General features: G+C 37.5%; 1 protein-coding gene across 4 annotated transcripts in view; it reads left to right on the top strand.

Annotated features, from left to right (window-relative positions):
• The window catches only part of LOC101693015 (SPHK1 interactor, AKAP domain containing), a 172,229-nt gene that overhangs the window by 145,496 nt on the left and 6,110 nt on the right, over nt 1–20,623 (top strand). For 2 of the 4 annotated variants that reach the window (XM_045078825.1, XM_045078827.1), the window contains 5 exons: nt 13,237–13,422; nt 13,751–13,777; nt 15,257–15,343; nt 17,459–17,511; nt 17,602–17,786. In XM_045078825.1, coding sequence (XP_044934760.1) covers nt 13,237–13,422; nt 13,751–13,777; nt 15,257–15,343; nt 17,459–17,511; nt 17,602–17,786 — 538 coding nt within the window. The remainder of the gene's footprint in view (nt 1–13,236; nt 13,423–13,750; nt 13,778–15,256; nt 15,344–17,458; nt 17,512–17,601; nt 17,787–20,623) is intronic. The other 2 variants (XM_045078826.1, XM_045078828.1) reach the window with 2 other exon arrangements.

Genomic DNA, 20,623 nt, shown 5'->3' with positions numbered 1-20,623 from the left:
TAAATAAATAATGATAATGAAATCTTGGAGGCAGAAAATGAAGGATATAGAAATAAAAGTAGTAAACAAAAGTAGTGATTCTGCGCTTGCTCTTAAGGACTTTCCAGTCTCCCTAACCTACAAGTTCACTTTCTAAAAGCTAGTGAAAAGTAGGAAATAAGACTGTGGGTCCATGAATGGTGAAGACTTAGGAATGACACCAACCTCCATATCTTGAAGTGTTATGCCCTCAGAAAAAGTACAAACAGTAAAAAGGGTCAATCACCAGAAAAGGAGTTAGGGGTTAGGGCTCTAGATAGAAGGGGAAAAGTCCTCCAAGAATTTACACCATGGCTTCCCTAATGTATATGTGAGGTTTTAATTTACACCATCTGTGTGGTCCAGAAAACCCCAAGTTGGTAAATTAATAAAGCAATTTCAGGTTAACAACACTGTGAGATCTTGGCAGAGACAACAATAAATCTCTGGATATTTAAGCCCAAGTCTCAAAAGCTTTCAATAGATAAAGCCCCATCAAATAAGCGGTCAGAACCTCAAATCACAAGATACACAAGGAATCAAAGCACTGTGAGCAAGACTCAGTACAAATACCAAATACTAGGATTAGCCCTAATAAGGATTTCAGATATAGGAATTATTAGATACAGAATATAAAATAAATATTTTTAAAATATTTTTAAAATAATATATATAAACTAGGAATGAAGAATAAACTATAATTAAAATAGAATGAGGCAGGCTTTAAAATTAGTTAAATACTACAAGAGATGACAAATATAATCACTGAAATTAAAATGTCTATTATAAAAAATAATTACTAAGAGATAAAACCATTGAAATAAGGCTTTAATGGCATACTTGCAGAGAGAACTATAGAAAAAGATAAATGTGTAAGGAACTTTGTTTCCATTCATGATGGAATAACTAAAGCTGAGTTTACTCTGCTTCGGTAAACAACCAGATAAATGTGCAGTATATATGAAACAATTGTTGTCAGACTTTGAACAACAAGAAGCCCTTTGAAAGAAGGAATCAAACATGGTGACCCTGATAATTGCCCAAAAACTCTGCCTAAATTCTTTTCAGGCAACAGTGCAAAGTGAACAAACCTAAGCAGAGCTCAGCAGGCACTTTCAGTTAAGAAGTCAGAGATTAGGGGTGCTACACAGAGAAAGAACTCCAGGAGCCTACAGAGCCACCTGAGCCACCTGCTGAATGTTTTTTGTTTTAATTTATTTTTTATTTTCAGCATAACAGTATTCATTATTTTTTGCACCACACCCAGTGCTCCATGCAATCCGTCCCCTCTATAATACCCACCACCTGGTACCCGACCTCCCACCCCTCACCCCTTCAAAACCCTCAGATTGTTTTTCAGAGTCCATAGTCTTTCATGGTTCACCTCCCCTTCCAATTTACCCCAACTCCCTTCTCCTCTCTATCTCCCCATGTCCTCCATGCTATTTGTTATGCTCCACAAATAAGTGAAACCATATGATAATTGACTCTCTCTGCTTGATTTATTTCACTCAGCATAATCTTGTCCAGTCCCGTCCATGTTGCTACAAAAGTTGGGTATTCGTCCTTTCTGATAGAGGCATAATACTCCATAGTGTATATGGACCACATCTTCCTTATCCATTTGTCTGTTGAAGGGCATCTTGGTTCTTTCCACAGTTTGGCGACCGTGGCCATTGCTGCTATAAACATTGGGGTACAGATGGCCCTTCTTTTCACTACATCTGTATCTTTGGGGTAAATACCCAGGAGTGCAATGGCAGGGCCATAGGGAAGTTTTATTTTTAATTTCTTGAGGAATCTCCACACTGTTCTCCAAAGAGGCTGCACCAACTTTAGAACAAATTATTAAGAGAAGAGAGAAGAACCACATGGTCCTCTCAATTGATACAGAAAAAGCATTTGACAAAATCCAGCATCTGTTCCTGATTAAAACACTTCAAAGTATAGGGATAGAGGGAACATTCCTGAACTTCATAAAATCTATCTATGGAAGACCTACAGCAAATATCATCCTCAATAGGAAAAAGCTTGCATCCTTCCCGTTGAGATCAGGAACACAAGGATGCCCACTCTCACCACTCTTGTTCAACATAGTATTAGAAGTCCTAGCAACAGCAATCAGACAACAAAGAGAAATAAAAGGTATCCAAAATGGTAATGAAAAAGTCACACTCTCTCTCTTTGCAGATGACATGATTCTTTATATGGAAAATGCAAAAGACTCCACCCCCAAACTACTAGAACTCATACAACAATTCAGCAACGTGGCAGGATACAAAGTCAATGTACAGAAATCAGTGGCTTTCTTATACACTAATAATGAAAATACTAATAAGGGAAATTAGAGAATCGATTCCATTTACAATAGCACCAAGAACCATAAGATACCTGGGAATAAACCTAACCAAAGAGGTAAAGGATCTGTACTCGAGGAACTACAGAACACTCATGAAAGAAATTGAAAAAGACACAAAAAGATGGAAGACCATTCAGTTGCTGAATGTTAAACAGTGCATATATAGGTGAAACCCCATGACGCCAAAGAGCTGTAAGCTGAAGAATTCCACAGGTTCACAGGGGACCTGGAGAATTTTATTTCCAACCAGAGTAGAGAATCCATATGAAACACTTGTAACATTTATCAGAGACCCTAAAAGCATCACATTATAGATGTAAGGCTAAATTACCCTTAAAAATAAAAGCTAATCTAAACTTGCTCTAAAAAACTTGAAAATAACATTGAAAAGATCAAACTGAACTGAAACTCTAGTTTAACCTAGAGGGAGTCTAACACACTTTAAAGAAATACAGCAAAATCCAGCATAAATTTACAACATAAGATCCAATTTAAGAATGTTTCACATATACCATAAAAGATCCTGAACTCTAAGAAACAAACTGAGGGTTGCTAAAAGGGAGGTGGGTGAGGGGAAGAGATAACTGGGTGATGGGCATTAAGGAGGGCACCTGATATAATGAGCACTGGGTGTTATATGCAACTGATGAATCGCTAAATTCTACTTCTAAAACTAATTTTTAAAAGTGTTAAAAAAATGAAATTAAAAAAGCAGAAAAATGTCACTCATAACCAATAGGATAATCAGTCAATATAAATATATTCAGGAAGTAGAAAGATGATGAAATTAGCAAAGGCTTTAAATAGGTATTACAAATGTGGTCCAATATTTGAAGGTACACATGAATATATAGTTTGGTTAAAATTATAAATTCACAAATCATGAAGTACAGTGAATCCTAAGCAAGATAAACAAAAAGAAAACCACATCAAGGCACATCATAATCAAGTTATTATAAACCAAAGACAAAGAAATAGTCCTAAAAGCAGCTCAGAGGAAAAAATAACTTACACATTGAGGAACATAATGAAGATTTCAGGTTTCTCATCAGAAAAAAATGAAAGTTAAAGGATGAAGAATGACATCTTTCCTGTGCAGAAGGAAAAAGCTGCCAACTCAGTAGTCTTCACTTACAAAAAAAAAAAAAAAAAAAAAAAAAAAAAAAAAAAAGGCTATCAAAGGATAAGACTCAATATTGTCAAGATGTCAGTTTTTCCTAACTTGATTTATAAATTTAGTGCAATCCCATCAAAACTCCAGCTTGTGGGTTTTGTGGCTATGAATAAAATCATCCCAAAGTTTATGAAAGACTGTATTAAAGGAGAATAGCCAGGACCATATTAAAGAAGAAAAAATCAGACTGCCACTATTTGTCTTCAAGAGTTACTATAAAGCTACAGTAATCAAGACAGTGTGACATTGGCAAAAGAATGACGAATGGAATAGAAATCCCAGAACTAGATCCACACAAATATAGTTAATTGATTTTTGGTAAAGAATCGAAGGCAATACAATGGAAAAAGGATAGTCTTTTCAAGAAATACTGGTGGAACAGCTTGATACTCACAAGCCAAAAAATAAGTCTAGAAACAAAACAGTTTTCAAAAACTTAATTCAAAATGGATTCTATATCTAAGTGTAAAATTTGATAAAACTATAAAACCCTAGGAGATGACATATGAGAACATTCAGGTGAGCTTGGGTTTGGCAATGACCTTTTATTATTTTTTTTAAAGGTTTTATTTGTTTATTTGACAGAGAGAAATCACAAGTAGATGGAGAGGCAGGCAGAGAGAGAGAGGGAAGCAGGCTCTCTGCTGAGCAGAGAGCCCGATGCGGGACTTGATCCCAGGACTCTGAGATCACGACCTGAGCCGAAGGCAGCGGCCCAACCCACTGAGCCACCCAGGCGCCCCGGCAATGACCTTTAAGATAAAATATCAAAGACATGATTCATGAGAAACATAATTGATAAACTGGACTTTATTAAAATTAAAAACTCTTGCTCCCTGAGAGACATTTGTCAACCAGACCAGAAGACAAGCTGAAGACTGGGATAAAATACTCCCCAAAACATATCTGATATAGGACTATTTTCCAAAATATATAAAGAACTCTTATAAAAAACTCCATAATAAGAAAACAACCAACCTGACTTTAAAAGTGGGCAAAAGACTTCAACAGACACCTCATCAAAGAAGATATACAGAAGACAAATAAGCATATGAAAAGATGCTCAATATCATATGTTTTTAGGCAATTTCAAATTGAAACAACCAAGAGATGCTACTACACACCTACTAGAATGGCCAAAATAATTAAAAAATATATATATCGGCAACACAAAATGCTGAGAAAAATGTGGAACAATAGGAATTCATATTTATTGCTGGTAGGAATGCAGGGATGGCAAACCACTTTGAAAGACAGTTTGGCAGCTTCTTACAAAAATAAGCATGCACTTATCATATGATCCAAAAGTAATCCCCTTAGGTATTTATCAAAATGAGTGGAAAATCTATGTCTACATGAAACATCAGCCCACAGGATTTTATAGCAGTTTTACTCATAATTGACGTACTTGGAAACAACCAAGATTTCCTCTAGTAGGTTAATGAAGAAATAAACACTGCTACATCCAGGCAACAGAAAGTTATTCAGCACTAAAAATAAGTGAGCTATTAAGCCATGAAAAAACATGGAGGAAATTCAAATGCGTATTATTAAGGGAAAAAAAAACAATCTAAAATGTTACATACTGTAGGATTCCGACCTTCAGGGGAAAGGTAGCAAAAAGATCAGTGGTTGCCAGAGGTTAGGAGGGAAGGAAGCATGACCAGATGGAACCCAGAAGGTTTTTAGAACAATAAAACCATTCTGTGTGATACTAAACTGGTGAATACATGTCATTATAAATTAGTCCAAATCCATAAAATGCACAGCACCAAAGTGAACCCTAATGTAAGCTATGGATTTGGGGTGTTACATTGATTGTAACAAATACATCACTTTAGTGCAAGATGTTGATAGTGGAGGCTGTGCATGTGTGGGGCCAGCGGCACATAGGAACTCTTGTTCTCTCCACTCAGTTTTAGAACCTAAAGTAGCTCTAAAAAGTAAATAAACAAATAAATAAAGCCTATTGAAAGTTTTTTAAATAAGAGCAACATAGTAACTTCATAAACAAACAAAATCTCTGAGAGAACATGTCACGAGGAGATCTGCACAAAAGGAAGTGCTAATGGAAGTCATTAGGCTGAAGGAAAATTATACTGGTAGGATCTTGGACTACCTAAAGGAACCAAGATTTCCACAAATACTAAGTATGTGGGTAAATACAAAACACTTTCTCTATGTTTAAATTTTCTTTAAAATATAATTATTTAAAAGAAAAAGAAGATTTATGATATATGTAGAACTAAAATATATGTTGGTTATGATGCAAAGGATGGGAAGGAGAAATGGAAGTACACTGTTGTAAAAATCTTCCATTCTATGTGACTTGGTTATGTAATCTAAGGTGGACTAAGAAATTGGATGCATACTATAAACCCTGGAATGACTACTAAAAATATAAGACAAAGACCCATGACAATAAACTAATAGGGGAGATAAAGTGGAATGCTAAAAATACTTCAGTTAATCTGGAGAAATGCAGGAAAAGAGGAGAATAGAAACAAAGGACAGATGACACTAATAGTAAATAATTACCAAGGTGATATTTAAACACAATCCTATTGATAAGTGCACTAATTCTTAATGATCTAAACACTTCAGTTAGAAAAAAAATTAAAATAAAAAAAATAAACATTTCAGTTAAAAGACAGATTGTCAGACTGAGTATAAAAGCAAACCTCTGCTATAACACTCTATAAGAAATGTGCTTCAAATATAAAGACATATACAGGTAAAAAATAAAAGAATGGAAAAAGAAATATCAAATGTGAAATAAGATAGGATAAAAAGAAATATGGAGTAACTATATTAATATCAGACTGAGTAGATTTCAAAACATGGAATTTTATCAGATTTAAAGAGGGATATTTTATAATGATAGAGGACCTGGTTCAGTAATAAAACAGTAATTGTAAATATGTAATCACCTAAATAACAAAAATTCAAACTACATGAAACAAAATCTGATAGAGCTAGAGCTGGAAGACTGGAAGGCAAAATAGACAAATCCACAATCAGAGTTGGAAAGTTTTGCACCCTTCTCTCAGTAACTAGCAGAATAGTAGAGAGAAACTGGATAATGATATTTAACATTTGAATGTTTTCAGTCGAGTTGACCTAATTAACATTTATTAAACCTTCCACCAACAGTAGCAGTAAATACATTTTTTCAAGTGTACTTGAAACATTAACCAGGGTAGGCCATGAGACCATAAAATAAGTCTTAATAAGTTGAAAAAAATAACCTAGAATATCATGGAGCATTTTCTCTGATCGCAGTGAAATTAAACACAATCAAAACATCTAGGAAATCTTCCCAAATATTTGGAAATTAGCAACACACTTCTAAAGTACCCATTGGTCAAATAAAAAATCATAAGGAAAATTAAGATAAACTTTAAAGTTAATGAAAATGGGGACGCCTGGGTAGCTCAGTCAGTTAAGCATCTGCCTCTCACGTAGGTCATGATCCCAGGGTCCTTGGGATGGAACCCCACATCTGACTCCCTGTTCTGTGGGTAGCCTGTTTCTCCCTTTCTCTCTCCTCCTGCTCATGCTCTTTCTCTGGATCACTCTTTCTCTCAAATAAGTAAATAAATAAAATCTTTCTTTTTTTTTTAAGTGAATGAAAACAAAAACACAATATATCAAAATTTGCAGGGATTTTTTTTTTTTTAAGAAGAATTGTCTAACATCAACAATCTAAACTTCCACCTTAAGACACTAAGAAAAGATGGCCAAATTAAATCCAAGGTAATATAAGGAAAGAAGTAATAAAAATAAGAGCAAAGATCAACAATTAACAGAAATAGAAAAGAATAGAGAAAAATCAAAGAAACAAATGTTTTTTTAGTTGAAATATTAGTGAATAAAGACATGTTTATGCATTTAAAGTTAAAATAAAATATTTAAAATGTGTATGTTTAACAAAAACAAGTTAAAATGGATGAAAGACCTAACTGTGAGACAAAAACCATCAAAATCCTAGAGAACACAGGCAGAAACCTCTTGGACCTCAGCAGTAACAACCTCCTATAAATATGTCTCCAGAGACAACGTGAAAAAAAAAGTAAAAATGAACTATTGGGACTTTATCAAAGAGCTTCTGCACAGTGAAGGAAACAATCAACAAAGTTAAAAAGCAGCCTATGGAATGGGAGAAGATATTTACAAACAACATACCTGATAAAAGGTTAGTATCCAAAATCTATAAAGAACTTAACAAATCCAACACTCAAGAAACAAATAATTCAGCTAAGAAATGAGCAGAAGACATAGACACTTTTCCAAAGAAGATACCCAGATGACTAACACATGAAAAGATACTCAACATCAATCATCATCATGGAAATAGAAATCCAAACCATGATGAGATACTATCTCACACCTGTCAGAATGGCTAAAATAAGCAAAACAAGAAACAACAGTTTTCTTTGGAATGCAGAGAAAGGGGAATGCTCTTGCACTGTTAGTAGGAATGCAAGCTGGCACAGCCACTCTAAAGAATGTATGGAGGTTCTTCGAAACATTAAAATAGAGCTAGCCTACAATCCAGCAACTGAACCACTAGGTATTTACCCAAAGGATACAAAAATACATATTCCAAGGGCACACGCACCTTGATGTTTATAATAGCATTATCAACAATAGCCAAACTATGGAGAGAGTTCATATCCATCAACTGATGAATGGATAAAGAAGATGTGGCATATATACATATATACAGACAATGGAATATTGCTCAGCCATCAGAAAGAATGAAATCTTGTCACTTGCACTGACATGGATGGAATGAGGTGGTATTATGCTGAACGAAATAAGTCAGAGAAAGAAAAATACCATATGATTTTGCTCATATGTGGAATTTAAGAAACAAGACAGGTGATGGGCGCCTGGGTGGCTCAGTGAGTTAAGCTCAGGTCATGATCTCAGGGTCCTGGGATCGAGTCCTGCATTGAGCTCTCTGCTCAGCAGGGAGCCTGCTTCTCTTCCTCTCTCTCTGCCTGCCTCTCTTACTTGTGATCTCTATCAAATAAATAAATAAAATCTTTTAAAAAAAAAAAAGAAAGAAAGAAGACAGGTGGATATATGGGAAGGAGAGGGAAAGGAAAAAACTATGAGGGACTTTTAAGACAGAGAACAAAGTGAGGGTTGATTGAGGGAGGTGGGCAGGGGTGGGTTAGATAGGTGATGGGTATGAAGAAGGGCAGTTGTTGTGCTGAGTACTGGGTGTTGTATGTAAATGATGAATCACTGAATTCTACTCCAGAAACCAATATTGCCCTGTAGGTTAACTAACTAAAATTTAAATTAAAAAAAAAAATGTGTGTGTGTATGTTTGTTATGATTTCCCTCTTCAATGAGCTTTTTATAACTGAACAAGTAGATGACCCATTGGAAAGAGGGTTTTTACTGTAGTTCTATATTTTTTTATTGCTACCTCCTACCTATGGAAAGATATTTCTATTTTCCATTTACAGTGATGATTCAAAATTTCTTTATTAAAATAAACATTTAGGTTACCTAAACCAGTTTTTACAATATTTACCAAATACAGGGGGAATTCAGGTATGGCAAAAATCATGACAGTGGTTTGTTGGTAAATTAAGTTGCGGGAATGTTAGGCTAGATCATTTCTGAGGTCCTGGCTAACTCAAAAATTCTATAATTGATTTTAATATCATATGAGAAAACAGTCCTCTGAAGCTCTGTATGTGAACTATGAAATCAGAAGTGGAAAAAGACCATCTACATATATTTGCATAACACATCTGTGCATTATTCATAAATAAATGAGCAAAGCTATCCATTTATCTCAAAAGAAAATGAAAACCAGTGTTTTAGGTCATCATTATTCATTTTGAATTCCCGGTTATGTGACATAGAATATGAGATTTACTGTAAATAGACCATGAAACTAGATAAAATAAAATATGCCGACAGACTCATTTTTAACCTGAATATCCAATGTCAATCACTGAGATTTAACTTCTGCTTTAGTGAGAAATACCCTGGGATTAGTTTTTCTCATAATGTAAAGTTTTAGTTTAGTAAAGAATTAGTCTGGGAAATTTCTTTCTACCTAAGCAAACAGATGGTTGTAGAAGCCTCTCCTTTGTGCTCAGTTCTTGGCTTATTTACCTCTTCAGGGGGATTATTTATGTTTTCAATAAACTTTTCTTTCATTTGAATTAAACTAAATTCACCCAATGTCTTTTCAGTTGAAGTCGCTCTCTCACTTTCTCCCTACTCAATTTGGAAATATCTCAACATTTTAGAAAGGAAAATCAAGCTTATTAAGGACTTTTTTTTTTCATCAAGTGTTAGTCGCACAGAATGCTAGAAACAGCCACACCTTAATACTGTATCTATCCAGAATGCTGTGGGAAGGATTCTTAGAAGCCAGGCCCCAAAGCTTTTGTGAAATTTTCTAGGTAACCAGTTCACATATCAAAAAGGAAAATTTTCATCAAACCTCAAAATTTATACATTTGAAACTCTACTCTCTATATTAGAACTCATTTAAAAAATTTTCAAGTATAGCCATTTTTGGAGAAAGGATAATGGTACTAATCCTAAAACTGAAGAGAATTACATAGAATTTTCTGCAGCCAATATATTATTTTCAATGAAGGAGATTGAGTGCCTTGGATTGCATCCCCTGGGAACAGACCTTAAGAGGTAGAGTTTCAGGTTGATGATCTGGTAGGATGTGCTTTCCAGAGATATGTGTGCATACATCCGTAAATAGGTAGAAAAGGCAGGATTGTAGGGAGAGAAGGTTCCCCTAAATATGTTTGCAACTGAGGCTTCAGCACATCCTACAGGAACCCCTGAAGAGGAAATGGTCTGTCGGGTTTAGTGCCAAGTGAGACAAGAACTAGCCTTTGTGTTTTTGTATCACCTGGTTGATGGGATGTTCACTGAGAGAGGGTATGACCTTGGCCAGACAACTCTAGGCCTGCTGGTTATTCCCAGTGTGCACTGTCAACAGCCAATATTCTCTGAAGACAGTGTGCAATGGCCCAGAAAAGCATTCTAGTATCCCCTACACCAGGCTGTCACATTTTTTTGTTGTCGCTTCAGAGATACACTCTTACTTTTTGCTTGCGTTATTAAGGTGCTTCTCTCCTATACTATTAATTTTGATGATTGTCAGTGTCAGGAGAAAGGTTGCATGAATATGTTCATATTTCTGTAGATCTGGCTTTCTGAACAAAGAGTGTTGGCACCTGGATCAAAGGACGATTGAATACTAGCCCTAAAGATAGAGACTTTTAGAGAGATACAGATTTATGTTCCTGAAGCTATTTGTTTATCATCTAGGGTGGTATAGTAGAGACCATTTCCTTCTCTCTTCAGGGAGCATTTGGATTTGTTTATAAGTGACCTCTCTCACTCTCTTTCACTTTCTGTCAGTCTGTCTCTCTCTTTCTCTCTCCTTTCTCTCCCTCCCTGGTGAAGAGATAAAATTTAAAATCATTTTTTTTTAAATTTTCAGCATAACAGTATTCAATATTTTTACACCACCCCCAGTGCTCCATGTAATCCGTGCCCTCTATAATACCCACCACCTGGTACCCTAACCTCCCACCCCCCCCCGCCACTTCAAACCCCTCAGATCTTTTTTCAGAGTCCATAGTCTCTCATGGTTCACCTCCCCTTCCAATTTCCCCCAACTCCCTTCTCCTCTCTAACTCCCCATGTCCTCCATGCTATTTGTTATGCTCCACAAATAAGTGAAACCATATGATAATTGACTCTCTCTGCTTGACTTATTTCACTCAGCTTAATCTCTTCCAGTCCCATCCATGTTGCTACAAAAGTTGGGTATTCATCCTTTCTGATGGAGGCATAATACTCCATAGTGTATATGGACCACACTTTCCTTATCCATTCGTCCGTTGTGGTATTTGTCTTTCTCTGTTTGGCTTATTTCACTTAACAGTATACTGCCTAGTTCCATCTATGCTGTCGCAAATGGCAAGACTGTAGTTTTTTTATGACTAAGTAGTATTCCATTATATATATTTATTATATATTCTTTTTTAAAGATTTTATTTTTTAAGTTTTTTAAATTTATTTGAGAGAAAGGGAGATCACAAGTAGACAGAGAGGTAGGCAGAGAGAGAGGGGGGAAGTAGGCCCTCTGCTGAGCAGAGAGCCCAATGTGGGGCTCGATCCCAGGACCCTGAGATCATAACCTGAGCTGAAGGCAGAGGTTTAACCCACTGAGCCACCCAGGTGCCCTTTTTTATTGTATGTTCTTTATCCACTCATCTACTGATGGACATTTAGGTTCTTTCCATATTTTGGTTATTGTTAATAGAGCTGAAATAAATCAGCGTGTGTATGTCCTTTCAAATTATTGTTTTTGGTTGGAGGAGATAACTTCCTAAAAAAAAAAAAAAGGAATTTCTGGATCATATGAAAGAGGAGAAATAGTTGGGGCTCAACTGTTAGAAGGCCAATAAAATATAGTCCAGCCAAGGAGTAATGATGCAATGGCCATGAGTCTCAAAACTTGAGGTCTAATGTCTGGTACTAACTCTTGTTGCACCTTGGACAAATCATATAACCTCACCAGGCTTCTGCATCCTGATCTACAGGAAATCTCTGAGGTTCCTTCCAAATCTAAGTTCAAGCAATTTAGAAGGATCTAAATTAAGATAATTTCATGAGCAGAGAGACAGAAAGGTCAATGGAAATAAAAAACACAAGAAGAGGATGGGAGGGCAATCAGAATTCGTTTAAGATACGTTGATTTCAGAAGTTAATGAGACAGATTGAATATGTTCAGAAGACCAACTGAAAAGAGAGCCGCAGAAGCAGGAAGAGAGGCCCTGGCTGGAGTTCAGATTTAGAAGCTATTTCCATAGACAGGAGAGTAGATGAAATTGTTAGGGACAGACTGGAAAAGGGCAAGGATGGACATTACAGCCCTGAGAGGCAAGCAGTTTCTTCGCAAAGTGTGACCAGAGAGCCAGAAAGTCCTGGGAGGCTAGGGACCAAAACAAAGGCTTGCTACGAGAAAAGCCTGTCAGATCAAGGGTTAAATGCTTTGGAGAGCAACTTAACCTTAAAAAGCACTCATCTAGAAAGGCGGTGCTGATATACATCAGAGGTTTCAGAGGGAGAGGATGGTTTAAAACGGTAGCTACGAATGCAAAATGTGTTCAGAGGCATTTGCAAGCAATTTGACTCTGTAAACCTCCAGAACCTGGTGGGTGTTTTTCTTCCAACATGGTCCACATGCCACTTGCATTAAAATTACCTGGCATAGTTGTTCAGAATGCAGGTTTCTTGGTCTCCTGCGAAACCAAAGATTCATAATCTGTGGAGAGGAGGCTCTGGGTCTCTTCATTAGAAACACTACTGCCACATATTTATGCTTATGTGTGCAGCCCAGGGTGCTTCAATGTGTTTTTGAAATGAATGGTGGGATTCAGTAGAATTACATAAAATGAAGGTTGGGGAAACTAATGGACAGCAATCTTGAAAAGGCAAAATGGGACCTAGGGATCAGGAGAAGGAATAACCTGGAAGAAAGACGCCATCCATCTCCAAGGATATCATGCTCCCTGTGGCAGAGACTCATGCTCAACAGAGCAGCCAGCAAGGTCTCCATGAAAAGTTCTGTCTTATGTCTCCACTCTTGGTAATGATATCTTGCCATCTACAGTGACAGTCTTGATGCCAGAGAGGTAACAGGGGCTGAAGTCTCAGCAGAAGGCAGAGCCCCGGATGAGTTCCCCAACCTTTCCGGCAGCAGTGGGGAGAGCACCGACAGCTGGTCCCAGCTTGCCAATGAGGAGGACAATCCAGATGACACCAGTAGCTTCCTGCAGCTCAGTGAGCGATCCATGAGGTACCTGCTCTTTACTTGACTCTCCCAGGGAAATAGGTCTCAACACAGATTCGAAAATACTTAATAAATGGGTCTCTACAAAGGGTCCCTAATAGAGCAAGAAGGAGAGCTCCCGCTAATTCAGGGTACTTGCTTGTCATGATTTATGCTGAGAGGTTTCCTAATATCCAGCTATGCGTTTAATTACCTTGGCCAAAGTTAGGAGTCAGCTGTATTCTCTCTGCAAGCCTCAGCTAGTGCATTCAGTAACAACTGGGAAATTTTAAATGAGAGCTGCTGTTACACCTGGTGTGTTTGATACTTTCTCTCTGGTTCATTTGTATTTCAGATGCAACCCAGGCTGGGTTTACATGAGGCAAGTGTTTCCACATTGTGTTGTGTTGTTTGGCCTAATTGTTTCTCCCCTTTCTCTCCCCTGCCCCTGTGTATTGTTGACTCTGAGAAAGCAAGAGAGAAGTTAATGAAAGATCAGATTTGGAAGGACCCAAGCCCTCAAGAGACAGAAACTAAACACTGTCCCTCTGTGAGGTGGAAATGAAAACAATCTCCACATTTCTACCTTATTTGATAGCGGACAAAATCTGCAGATTTTCCAGAAAGGCCAGTGGGGAAATGAGATTCAAATGCATCTGGGTGTAATGGCTCCTTGGTGGTCTTATTTCTGGCAGTTCATTGTGCTTAGACTTAGAAAAAATTCACAGTGTTACATAATTGGTCTAAAATCCCCCCAAATTAGTGGGAAATATTACAATATAGAGATAAAAAACAAAGAATTTAAATCTCTAGACTTAGCAGAAGTTTATACAGTTAATTGCCTTCAGCACAATGTTTGAATCATCAGATTTCAATCGGTGAATATATTCAATGCCCCACATGAAACCCAAAGCAGTTGAAGGAGTCCAGTTTGTTACTCATGGTAGTCCCCAGGGAAGACTGTCCTGTTACACAACACACCAGCACTCACCCTTTGGAAACCTGACTTGGAAGAGACATCACTGGGAGGTAGTGGGAATATGAGGAAACTCAATGGGTTTACTGAAATTGGAGGCGTTCCATTCTGCAAGTACAGACAGAGCCTAAAAATTGGCTCAAGTCTACTATGTTTCAGCAACTAAGTTCCAAGCTAGTAACTAGACCATATGTTGATTGTGTAACCTATGAAAATGATTCAGCAACCCTCCTTCTCCATGATACACAAGGTATCAGGTGCTGCTTCTCATAGATTTTATGATAAAGGAGATAATAAAACTTTGACATTGCACAACTTCATATTTGTAAATTCTGCAGTCCCACAGGAAAATAATCAGCCAGGTGCATATTCTATGGAATGTCCCTCAGAAAAATCCCTTGAATGGAAAAAGGAGAACATGTGTCTACTGGTTTATGTCAGAAGTCAAAAAGCAGACAAGTGAGCATTCTGATATCTCCCCAGCCAGCATTCTCAGAAGAATGTCAGTCTCCATGGGTATGCCAAAGAGTCTCTTGCTGACAGATAAACATCCTCACTGTGACTAGAATGAGGAAGACAAAAGTCATGCTGATTGTCACCCACTAGGTGTGGCTCACTAGGTCTGAGACCAGTGCAGAAATTCAAAAACAGTGATGATGATGATTATGATGATGATGACAATTATGATTGGCTGGAACCAAAACTGTCTTTTGTTACGTATTCCCCTAATTTGTCCAGAAATAAATATTAATTTAGGAGTCCCCCAACAATATTCTTCTGGGGACCAAAAGAAGGACTTCTTAGGAAGAAAGATAGAACGTCAGTGTTGGCCGTGTGGTCAGGTGGTGGAGACAGGCATTAATATGTAAACTTTTGCTTTGTCAGCAATGGCAACAGTAGTGCCACTAGCAGTCTTGGCACTATGGACCTGGACATTTATCAGGAAAGCATGCCATCTTCTCCCATGATTAAGTAAGTAGCCACTGAGATGCAGTGATTGTGAGACCACTACTCTAATTTCATCTGGAAATCCATTTTGATCATTCAGATTGCACCCAACCACTGAATCATCATGTCTATACTGCCGTGGGTCCATGTCACTGGAGCAAAAACTGGGGCTTAGAATAGTCCTAGCTAGCACCACTGTTTTCTGGATTTCAAATCTAACCCCTCTGATAGAATCATCCCAGAAAAAGTTGATCCATATAATCAGAAATGTTATGTCATTTTACTTAATTAGACACAGAGAAGCAAAAATCCTTTTCAATCATACCATGTCAACCAACAAAGACTATTTTTCAATAGAATATAATGTGAATGGTTTTCCTCTACTTGTAGACACCTGGGGTAATCACTACTAAATGTGTCTAATACCAAATGGTGCCACAAAGCAGATATGTCATTGCCACATAGTGACTCTGCTTCTCAAGACCTTGGTCCTTCCAAAAGACCGAGGGGAAATAAATAGCAGTTAGAGAAGTGCAACATAATAAATAACACAAAATACAGTTCAGGAAAAGAGGACAACAGGAAGTCAGGGCTACATCCAGAATTTGTGATTATTCTGGAAAAGTAAATGGATTGAAATCTATTTTTTACCATTATGACTTGGCTTATTACTATTTGGAGTTCTCTGAAATCTCAGAAAGATAAAAATGAAAGATAAGACGAAAGCTGCTCCCTGATCTACTTTCTCAGTTACTCTACCTCAGTCATTTTTGTAATCAGGTATCTTGCCTGTGAGAGTATTCCTCAGGGAGTGAAGGAATCAGTCCTTCGTTTTTCCTTACTGCCATTATTCACAAGTAGAGATGAATGTACACATGACCTTGGGTTTGTTTTGTTTCATACAAAATAATGGGGGTACATTTATTTTTATCCTTCAGGAAACATTTGCTTAGCTACTTTTTCCATCTTTCTCCAGGGTTAGAGTGTAGGACCCTATACAGGTAGATGCATTCAGGGAAAACAAAAACAGCCACTACACATATCAGCGTCCTGAAGTTCAACAATGGCAGAAACTGTTCCTACCATATGTCATTTCACTTATATCACTTGCAAGGACTCTTGGGAAATTGACAATTCTTCTAAAAATAATTCTGTATGCATGGCAGAACAGCTAAACTCTCTCTCAATATCAGGGATACAATGGAATTTACAGCCAGTAAATCTTAGCAGTAATAGAAAATATAAGAGAGAATACTCTTTCATAAAAATACACATTTTTAAGAGCTCTGTGTCCTAATTTCCAGCCCGTACAAAAATATAGGACAACCACAAGCTTCCCAAGATGGTCAACTCCTTTCAGCTGTTGGGACATATGCTCTCCTTTTGGAAGCAGTTACTGAGTCCTGCCATTACATCGAGGCTTCCTTACAAGTATTCACTGTATGAAAACACCTCAAATATCGAACATGAATGTATCTAGTGAAATACTTCAGTTATGTCTCTATAGTTCTTTATCACCTCCAACCTACTCATCCTCCTGATTAAAAAAGAAAAATTCCAATTTTAATTGAGATACTTTGTTGTACAATTTAGGTTCTGCAGCTCATTGGATGTTTTTTTCCCTTATTCCAGATCAAGATTTTTTTTCCCCTTATTCCAGATTCCCTTATTCCACATTAGAAAAAATATTAGAAAAATAGACTAAATGCAAATCATTGTGTCAGGATGACAATATATGGTCCTTTAAATGACAAGTAAAATACAGAAGAAGGATAAGTCCCCAAATAAGATCTAGTCGTCTACAAGATACTTCCTTGATTGTTCAAACCAGTGAAGGTTTCTAGAAGAGAAGTTGAGGAGAAGAGAAAGATGCAGTTCTTCGTCTCCCACAGCAATTATCCCAACTAAAACTACATAGTTTATCTGGCCCTTTTTAAGGTCCTCTGTTTATGGCAGACCCAATGATTCTATGTAACACCCACATTGATATTTCCCCAGTGGTACTTCCCTCTATGAAAATGATAAATCTAGAATGAACTTCAGAAGTTTCTAGGTCAATAAGATCCATTGCCTCATCGTCCATTTGCAGCTTACTCTTCCTAAACATTACCAACCATATACTGTTGTTTTCTCCCAAAGTGAATTAGTAGAAGAAAAGGAGACTCTTAAAGGACAGTCAGAAAACATAGAGGGTAAGCCACATTCCCATAATTTTGACACACAATTTGCCTGTGACCTCCCCATGGAAAACGTAGTAAGTCTGGGCTTGTGTCTGTGCTCAGAAGGTGCCTCTGGAGTGCCAGTGGGAGCGGCCAGCCCCCAGGGGAGCCTGCTGGTGATCAACTTTGACCTGGAGCCAGAGTGTCCTGATGCTGAACTTCGAGCCACGCTGCAGTGGATAGCTGCATCTGAACTTGGGATCCCTACCATCTACTTTAAGAAATCTCAGGAAAACAGAATCGAAAAGGTACCCCATCCTTTCGGGGTGTTGGGATGTGTTGGGATGTGAATAAGTTGTGCTTTTATTACTTATGAAATTCCCAGTCAATTCATTTAAATTTAAACTGTTTGTCCTTTTCACCTAAAAATTGTGACTAGAACTAGAACTAGAACTAGAAAAATTGTGACTAGAACTTTGAAACCTTCCACCTGTATCAATATAACCATGATAACTGTTTCTTTGACTCTCAATTGGTCTCAGCTCATTGGTGACAATGAGAAAGTGAAGTGAGGAGATGGGAACTTTCTCAGAGTCTGGTGTTTTATTTCTGTGTTTGTTTTTGTTTTGATGTTTCCTTGCTCTGCAACCAACCTCCTCATCCCACTCATTTAAATAGATAGATGGGAAAGGCTTGATAGATATGAGAAACTAAAGTAAGGCCATACTGATATTTAAAACAGACTGTGGCATGGTGTCAGTGGGAGGTGTGTGTAATCCCCTACTAACTAGGTTTGCATTAGACAGACTTCCTCATTGTCACTCACCACTTACCAGAAACATAAAGTCGGGGAATAGATCCCTTGCCAACCTCTAAATTAACAGCAACTATCGCTCTAACTCCCAATCTCTGTTCTAGAAAGTTAATGATTAATATTTAAGCACAAATCCACCTGCCAATGTCTTCAAGCTCAACTTCCCATAATTTAAAAGTGTGCTCCTTCTAACGATGTTTAAATCAATAGTAATGTTGCTGTGTGAGTTTCCTATTGCTGTGTAACAAACTGCCACGAATTTTGTAGGTTAAAACAAGACCAACTAGCTATGTTGCCAGAAGCTGGGTGAACTCTATCTAATTTGCTCTCTGCTTAGGGATTCACAAGGCAGAAATCAAGATGGCAGCCTGGCTGGGAACTTGTCTGAAAACTGTGGGGAAAAACAAGCTTCCAAGCTTGTTCAGGTTGTTGTCTTAATTCAGTACCTTGTGGTTGTAGGACTGATGATCCATTTCTTTGCTGTGCCCCTTCTAGAAACTTCCAGCATTCCTTGTCATATGGGCCCCTCCATGTTCTCATGCAGTCAATCTCTCTTACTTCTTCTGCCACCAACCAGAGAAAATGGTTTTTAAAAGGTTTATGCAATGAAATTAGGTTCACCGGATAGTCTCCCTCTTGATTAACACATTATTAATTAAAGAATCCCTTTTACCATGTACTTAATAAGGGCACAATTTTCTCATCCTAGTCATGATAATGAAGATTAGGGCAGAAATTTTGGGAGCTGTTTTAGGATCCTACCAATCACTGCCACAGTGCATTTTGTAATGTCTTATTGTCACAAAGTACACCCACATATACATTATACTTCTCCCTCAGTAACTCATCAATAACCCCCACTCATCAATAGCCATTGGATATTATCATCCTTTTTTAATTATCAGGTCAGGACTTAGCCACCCATGAGAGAGTCCTCAGGTAGTGATGGCTGAGCCTGATACTAGAAACTTCTCAGTAGTGTCTCTCTCAGATTAAATTGTCTTGGAGTTATGATCTGGATTTTTTTTAATATGTAATTGTGTTATGATTCTCATTGTCAAAATCTACTGGCCTGAAATGAAAAATCCTTTACTCTGTTGCTCATGCACATAGAAATTAGAACGGCTTCCCCATTTCTGCATCACCAGCCAATGGCATTAGCTACTGGAAAAACTCAGAAGGAGACCTCATGTATACTGCCCTCTCCCACACCAGCCTCTCTCTCCAACCAGTAACTTATATTTCTCTTCGTGTCTAAGACTTCCTACCATTCTGTACCACCTGAAACTAGATACTATCCTATACTTGTCATAGCTTTGTTGGCAAAGGCAAGGCAATGAGAGGTTCACTATCTGATAAATTCTCCTTTTACCTCACCACCCAGCCTGCCCACTGCAAAGAGTGGAGTGAAGGAACACTCTACATTGGACTCCTCCTTCTCATCATACACAATCCTGATGGCTCTCAGCCATGGGGAGGAGAACAAGAACATTCTCAGGCAAAGTGCATCCTCAAATTCCTGGAAAAATGATAGACAGGCTTGTTCCCAATTTTATCTCCAGAGCATTATTTGGTACATTTTTGGATGGTCTTTTAATGATGTAGATTTTTATATGATCCACCATTTCAAAGAAACTATGTATAGTCTCTATGAATATGTGTCTCATAAATCCTTATCAGGTGAAAAGACAAATGGTGTGTCACTAACTTGATTACTAACTTGATTATGTAAATTCGGCCCTGACTTGATATTTATTTATCCTCACTACTTTTCAGTTCTCAGAGGGATACCTGCCTTTTGCTCATAGCAGTTTTTCTGAGAGAATAAATGCTCCACTGGTGTTATCAAGAAAAACACGAAGTAATGTTTTACTCATTCAATGTGTCATCAGGTCAAGGAGCATATTTCTAAGTACTGTAACATTAAGGACTAAATATTCTAATATTTTTCTGAGTCAGTTAAAGTTCTCTACATAGGGTGTCTTCTCCATAAATGGGCATTATTTGTTATCTGAGACGAAACTGGTCAAATAAAGCAAACCCATAAGCAACATGCTGACATCCTTTCTTTTATCAATGCTGTATCTGGAAATCTCTTTAAGTAGTTATTCAAGTGTGGAAGAGAGATTGTGGCCTCCCATGAGGCTGTGTCATATGTAAAGACAGCAATGTTTCACGTGCTCCTTCTCAGTTTGGAAAGGATTAAAGAAGCATCTCTTTTAAGTTTGGAAATGTCATTTTCCCACCACCACTCAAGTATTAAACATCACTCACAGATCTATGCCCTGAGTTCCCGTTTGTGTGAATTCTGGATTTTTAAGATATATCAAT

This window comes from Mustela putorius, unplaced genomic scaffold (genome assembly GCF_011764305.1).
Source record: "Mustela putorius furo isolate JIRA1106 unplaced genomic scaffold, ASM1176430v1.1 tig00000275_pilon_pilon_pilon, whole genome shotgun sequence".
In the NCBI taxonomy this organism is placed as follows: Eukaryota; Metazoa; Chordata; class Mammalia; order Carnivora; family Mustelidae; genus Mustela; species Mustela putorius.
The sequence above is the reverse complement of the archived record's forward strand: the minus strand, read 5'-3'. Positions and strand labels throughout refer to the sequence as shown.